Source organism: Dipteris shenzhenensis, chromosome 5 (genome assembly GCF_047967505.1).
Source record: "Dipteris shenzhenensis isolate YYH24624 ecotype China chromosome 5, Dip_SZ_1.0, whole genome shotgun sequence".
Taxonomy (NCBI): Eukaryota; Viridiplantae; Streptophyta; class Polypodiopsida; order Gleicheniales; family Dipteridaceae; genus Dipteris; species Dipteris shenzhenensis.
Window position 1 is genome coordinate 51,723,021 of NC_141600.1, and position 6,815 is coordinate 51,729,835.

General features: G+C 47.2%; 1 protein-coding gene across 2 annotated transcripts; it reads left to right on the forward strand.

Moving 5' to 3' along the window:
• Positions 1 to 726: 726 nt before the first annotated feature.
• Positions 727 to 4,832, forward strand: LOC147902169 (pentatricopeptide repeat-containing protein DOT4, chloroplastic-like). Of its 2 annotated transcripts, none has more exons than XM_087374317.1 (2): positions 727 to 1,281; positions 1,396 to 4,832. In XM_087374317.1, exons 1-2 carry the CDS (start codon positions 923 to 925, stop codon positions 3,653 to 3,655), a joined length of 2,619 nt encoding a protein of 872 aa, XP_087230443.1. In that variant the 5' UTR covers positions 727 to 922; the 3' UTR covers positions 3,656 to 4,832. The 2 variants fall into 2 exon arrangements, with proteins under 2 accessions (XP_087230443.1, XP_087230444.1); XM_087374318.1 differs by having other exon boundaries at positions 1,154 to 1,281; positions 1,379 to 4,832.
• The last annotated feature ends 1,983 nt before the right edge of the window (positions 4,833 to 6,815 follow it).

Consider the following 6,815-nt stretch of genomic DNA (forward strand, 5'->3'; position numbering starts at 1 on the left):
AGGCTAAAGTCCTTAGGGAAATGCCTGAGGGAGGCATTTCCAGATTATGTTGTCGCTTGCCATTTGATTTTTTGGAAATGCCAACCTCAAGCGTCACGTATGCGTGGTGATACATGATAGGGATGCATAAATCATTGGAAAAAGAAGGGCATCCATATGAGTGATAAATGCTCAAGAACAAAGTTAGAGCGGTTAGATCAAAAACCATTTAAAAACCCAGCAAAATCCATGAAGATCAGTTTGCCTCGATGGGACTACACTTGTTGCCGGGGAGTTCAAGGTATGCTTTTGCTTGCACATGTTTCTTGTTCAGTCGTAATGGCGACCTGCTAAGATGCGGATGGAGACTTCCCGCCCGATATCGCACGGTTGAGCTCGTCTTCCGTGAGACCGCGGACCTTGACACGATAGGATTGGGCTGCCCAAAGTAGCATGCAGAAACAGGTCTCCAAGAAGATTCAGACAAGATTAATGAGACAAGGAGAAGAATCACAATGCTTGTTGGGCATTGCAATGCTGTGCTACCACACAGGCATTCCAGAGCTGGGAAAGAAGATCAGTCGTGGGGAGGCGCTCTCGGTCCTTGTGATTTTGCAGCCAGGCTTCAATCGAGAGCATGGCCGAAGGGCAGCCAGTAGCCATGCAAGGCACACCTGTAGAACGTTTTGGGGTGCTTGGAAAGATGAATAGGATGTCGTATACAACATACACTTAGTACACGATCGACGTTGGCTGTCGCGGGACCTATAGGCACGTGAAGACGCACAGAAAGGACTCCTGCTCGAGCAATTTGCCCAAACCTCTGAGCAGCAGCACAGGTTCGCAACTGGGTTCTCAAGAAATTTGCCATTGTTGCTTGGTTGAGCGACGGAATGTGTTGTTCTTTGTCGGAACCAATCCAGGTGGAGTGAGATAACCAGCTATGTTATCAACTATCGCTGCCCGAACTTCACCTTTCGCAGAGATGCATCCATCCTGGCAGCACAACTCTAAACCCTCACCCTCAGGATGCCAGCTCGCTATCCCCCCACCTTCACCTTCATGTTCACCGCCCTGTCCTGCAAACAGGGCGTGGAGCAATTGTCCTCCGGGACGCCAATTATCTGATCCTCGATCCGGTGGCCAGCATCAAAAGACTCATTTGGTGCAGAAACCTTCCGCTGGTCCTACAAGTTTCAATTATTTGCTACGGCTCGACAGACCTGTTCTTCTAGTTCATTATCGATTAGAGAGGGCTTACGGCAGGAGTACTCTCAGTTTTGGGACAACACAAAGACCAAAGTAAGCGAATCATATGCTGTTTCAATATTGTGTACAACTGAAGCTGTGGAAATATAAGTGGAATATTGATTGTTTAATCTCTGGTGACTTTTAACAGACGCCTCCACCTTTCAGGGATAGAAGTACGAAGGAGACTCACCAACCAGGTTGGGTTGAAGAGATGCTTGAGAAAAAGGACGCCAAGGATGGGGGAAGCCAGGGAACCAATGGGGCCAGAGCATTTGGCTGGCATGCAACCCAAGAAGAGGGCTGTCCAAACTCAGCACACCCTGGCTTTAGCGAGACCCTAGCACGGTCCAGCCTCATGTGCAAGGCCAGATTTAGGTCTGGGTTACAAGTGGATGCACAACTAGTGCAAGAGGGCAGGGGTTTGGAAGTGCTGAGTTTAGAGGAGATACTTGGTATTTTGGATGGGACGGCTGAGCTACATCCAGTTGAGAACTTTATCAGCATCTTGCAGAAGTGCAGAAGAAATAAAAATCTAGCCTATGCAAAGCGCGTGCATGCACACATTTACAATATTGGGCTGGAAGCTCAAAAAGCTGCTGGGAACTATATTGTGTCAATGTTCGTTGATTGTGGAAATGTGTCCAATGCTCAGCAGGTTTTTGATAGGTTGGTTCACCGGAATGAGCATTCATGGACTTCTCTCATATTGGGTTATATCCAATGTGGGCAAACGCAGTATGCTTTTAACCTGTACCAGATAATGCAAAAGGATAGTGTACGTCCTAGCAGCTACACGCTTATGGCCCTACTGAAAGCTTGTGCAAGGCTGAGAGATGTAGAAAGAGGACGTGAAATGCATGCTGAGATTTCACAAAAAGGCTTTGAAGAAGATGTCTTTGTTGGCAGCACGTTGGTTGACATGTATGCCAAGTGTGGCTCACTTTTAGAGGCACGGGAAGTCTTTGACAGGCTGGTAAATCGTAATATTGTGTCGTGGAATGCTCTTATTGCGGGATATGCTGAACATGGACCTGGTCAGGAAGCACTGAATTGTTTTGAACAGATGCAACAGGATGGCACCTGTCCAGATATTGTCACGTTCATGTGTGTTTTAAAAGCTTGTGGCAGCATGGGAGCCTTAGACAAGGGCCGAGAGATACATCTTAAACTTGAACAAAAGGAATTCGGTAGAGATCTTGCTGTTGGCAACACTTTGTTGGACATGTATGCCAAATGTGGCTCGCTTTTGGAGGCACGGAAAGTCTTTGACAAGTTGCCAGCTCGTACTGCCGTGTCGTGGACAGCACTTATTGCAGGATATGCTGAACATGGACCTGGTCAAGAAGCACTAAATTGTTATGAACAGATGGAGCTTGAGGGCGTCACTCCAGATGCTGCCACATTTGCCTGCATCTTGAAAGCTTGTGGCAGCATGAGAGCCTTAGACAAGGGCCGGGAAATACATATGAAAATTGCACAGAAAGGATTTGGGAAAGAACTTGCTGTCTGCAACACTTTGGTTGACATGTACGCCAAATGTGGCTTAATTTCAGAAGCGTGGGAGATCTTCGACAAGCTTGCAGTTCGAGATGTGGTGTCGTGGACGGCATTAATTGAAGGATATGCTGAACATGGACTGGGTCACAAGGCACTGAAATGTTTTGAATTGATGCAGTTGGAGGGCATCTCTCCAAATGCTCTCACGTATGCTTCTGTGTTGAAAGCTTGTGGCAGCATAGGAGCCATAGCCAAGGGTCGAGAAATACACATGAAGATCACAGGAAAGGGTTTTGAAAGAAACTTTTTTGTTGGGAACAGTTTGGTGGACATGTATGTCAAATATGGCTCAATTGCAGAGGCACAGCAAGTCTTTGATAAGCTGCCAGTTCGAGGAGTAGTGTTATGGAGCGTAATGATCAAAGGGTATGGCATGAACCATGAGGGGAATATGGCTGTACAAATTTTTGAGGAAATGCAAGAACAGAATGTGAAGCCCGATGCTATCACATTAACATGTCTTCTTACTGCCTGCAACCATAGCAACCTGATATTCAAGGCTCAGCAGTATTTCGAGGTGATGAGAAGAGAACATGGCATTGCACCGACAAGAGAGCACCATACTTGCATGGTTGATCTATTCGCACAGTCAGGATATTTGTGTGAGGGGGAGGATTTGATAGAAACTATGTTGTATCCTCCATTTAAAGGAACATGGACAGCTTTACTGAACGCCTGCAAAACTTATGGGGAAGCAGATTTAGGATTGAGATGCTTTCACCAAATTGTCCAGATGAACCCAGAATTTGCCGCTTCATATGTGCTCCTTGCAAACCTGCATGCAAGTTCTGGCAAATGGGATGACACATACAGAATAGAGGAGCTGAGGAAGCACACAGAGTTGAAGAAAAGCCTGCAGGTGCTTTGACAGAGATGATTGAAAATTGCATGACTTTGTAGTGAGTGGCAGCTAAATTCTGGGACTTCCAGCAATGCTTGAGATGAGTTTATGGGGAAAGCATGTGCAACCCGGTCAAACTATGAAAGCTGCATAATGCATGCAGAGAGATTCGCCAGAGCTTTTTAGGTTCCTAAAGATGGCACAAAAATGAATGATGCATCCGCCTTTAGAATTCAAAGATGCACACCGATGATTGGAAGACAGTCTAGCATTGTTCAAGACAACTGAATTGCTGCCTCATGTCTCTTCAAGGTGGTTTTTTGTTCTTGAGAGATTGTGGTGTTCTGCTTAAACACAGTGCACTCTGGCAGACCCCTACGTTGAAAAGAATTTTGTAGTGGATGACTGTATGCATATTTTTGAAGTTGGCAATGTATTTTTGTGTCTTTCAGTAATAAGCAAAGGGATATGCTTGTTTTGTGGTATATGTACACACCCACACAGAGGTGTGTCCGTGCTCTCTTTCACCAAGTTGGAGACACTGACAATGGGGGTGACAGTGGCACTTGTCCGACGCAGGGCTACAGCTAGGAGACCACATCAGACCACACACACCAGCCGCTGCTAGCGCTGTTACAGGTTTTATGCCACCATAGCTTCCTACACCACCGGACTCCCCCTTGGGCTTGATCCCTCTGCCAACTTCCAGCAGATCATCTTAGTGATGCCACACCACAGCTTCCATCCTCTCCATGGGCTCATACATTTTTATGTATTAGTGTTTCTACGTTTATGTTCTGTCTATCTTGGGTGTTGATGCCCGCTTAGAGGCTCCTCTCATCCAGCTCATTGTATTTGGTTCTTTCAGTCTCATAGACCCTTCGGTCTTTCGAAGACTTTTAATAAACTTTGTTTCTTTCTCTCTCATGATTCGAAGGTCAACCTGAGTAAAACTAAGGTTATGATCTTCAATACATCTCGAGCTGTCATGCGCCAGGAGCAGTTTACATTTGATGGGTCACCTGTTGAGATAGTTTCATCATACACTTATCTTGGGGTTGTCTTTTCCAGACCCATCTTCACTATGAGACCCGCGACGCAAGCACGCTTGAGCAAAGGATATGCTTCATTGGCCAGACTAGAGAGGCAATGCTTCCGCTCGCACTTTCAGGATCCACGGACCAAGGGGTTGCCTTTTGACTCCTTGGTCCGTCTAGTGGGGATGTACGACATTGTTAGGGGCCAGATTTGTCGAATACAGAGTGAGCCCGTGTGGAGCAGCTACAGGTTCTCATGTCATTAGAGATGATTCGTGGTAAGCCATCCGTTCCTCACCAGATCATTCAGGCTGAGTTTGGGTCACACCCCCATTACAGCTAGATGCTGCATTTCAGGTCATCACGTATCTGTACCGAGTCAGGGAGTCTGGACGTAGCAGGCTACCATGGCTAGCACTGTTCTCTTCTATGACACTTGCAACAGGAGGGGATTAAAGATGCTGGTATACATGCATAGAGAGATGGTTTGAGCGATTGGGGCTCCACATGGATAGACTACCTCCCTTCCAATACAGCATGGATGCTCCGTTTTCTCCCCTCATATCACACGAGGTCAACCAGGTTATCTGTGAGGATCTCTTACAGCTACACATATTGCGGACCTAGTTGGGACTGAGTGAACTTCCAATGAAGCTTAGCTTCTACAGAGATTACTTATTAGATATCACAACTGAGGGTTTCATTGACCCCCCAGGATATATGCAGATCTACTTAGCCCACTCATTGAGAATCTCTATTGGGCAGTTTCGGGTCTCTTCACATAGACTTCGTATCGAGAGCGGCAGAGCAGATTGACTACCCAGGGAGAGGCGCCTATGCACATTATGTGACATGCAGGAGGTTGAGACAAGGAGCACTTCATCTTCAGATGTCATGCTTACTATAAGATTCGAGGGCGTTTCTATCACCTCTTCAGAGATAGCTATGGGATTTTGGCCCAATTCCTCTCCTACCCAGACTAGCGATGTTTGGCAGGTTTCATTCATGAGGGACTTAGACACCACGAGAGGATACTTCGAGCATGGAGACAGGAGCATACTTTTTTCTTAGCTGATTCCTCGTAGAGCTCTATCACAGAGTTTTTTCAGCCAAATCACATGGACCCACACAAGATGAGGCATCGACGTGACCGTGACTAGGAGGCAGTGATCGGGTTGACACATAGATCACACTTGGGAAAATCTCCTTCCTATTCAAAGTCGGAGCCCGCCCAACAAGGGTCACAGTAGTCCTAGTTAGATGCAGAGCTATGACCAGGAGACGTGCCAGGGCTGCACCCGTGAGTGGTCGACAGCACTCAATCGCCGATTTCATGCTCCCATCGCCTCATCCACCTTGATGTCCTGATGATGATGATGACGACGATGAGATTGATATATAGTCAACCACCGACATGACTATGTTGTACTTAGAACTTAGTACTATCACTTTGCATTTTGTGCATTTTGCATTGGTGTGGATGCTCATTTAGTAGCTCTACCATCACAACTCATTTGTACCAAGTTTTTCACAGTCGCATAGACCCATCGGTCTTCCGAAGACTTTAATAAACTTTCTTTCCCTTGAGGGAGGTCCAGTGGGATCTGGGAGAGTGGTTCTGGCCCTCTAGGGGTGGCCTAACTGAGCTGGTGGATGAGGTGTCCTTCTTTTCCTACACCACACAGATTGACAGGAGGCTTTAGATGGACTCGTCGAGGTGGACCCCCTCGAGGGAGAGGCATTGGGTGACCCAGAGAGTGCCCCCGGATGTTCGCTCCAAGTTTTGGACGCGGTTGTGGTCCAGCTTGTGGTCGAGGAACATCTCATACTTCTTTTGGCTGGCCGCCCACGGAGGCTTGCCCATCGGACCGTGGTTGGAGCAGATGTGAGTGGAGGGACAGTGCCATTGTTGCTCCGATGGTATCCTGGAGACTATCTTGCATTGTCTGTGGAGCTGTCGTAGCGCAGCGAGGATCTAGATGAGAGCCCTCAGGATCATGACACGTATGCAGAGTCTTCATAGAGACTACACCTAGGGGATGGTGGCTTGGTTGACAGAGAGAGAACACGCATTTCAAATTAATGAGATCTCCCTAGTCTATCGGATACAGGGTCAGAGCATCCAGAGGATTGCACTCCACGAGGCAGTC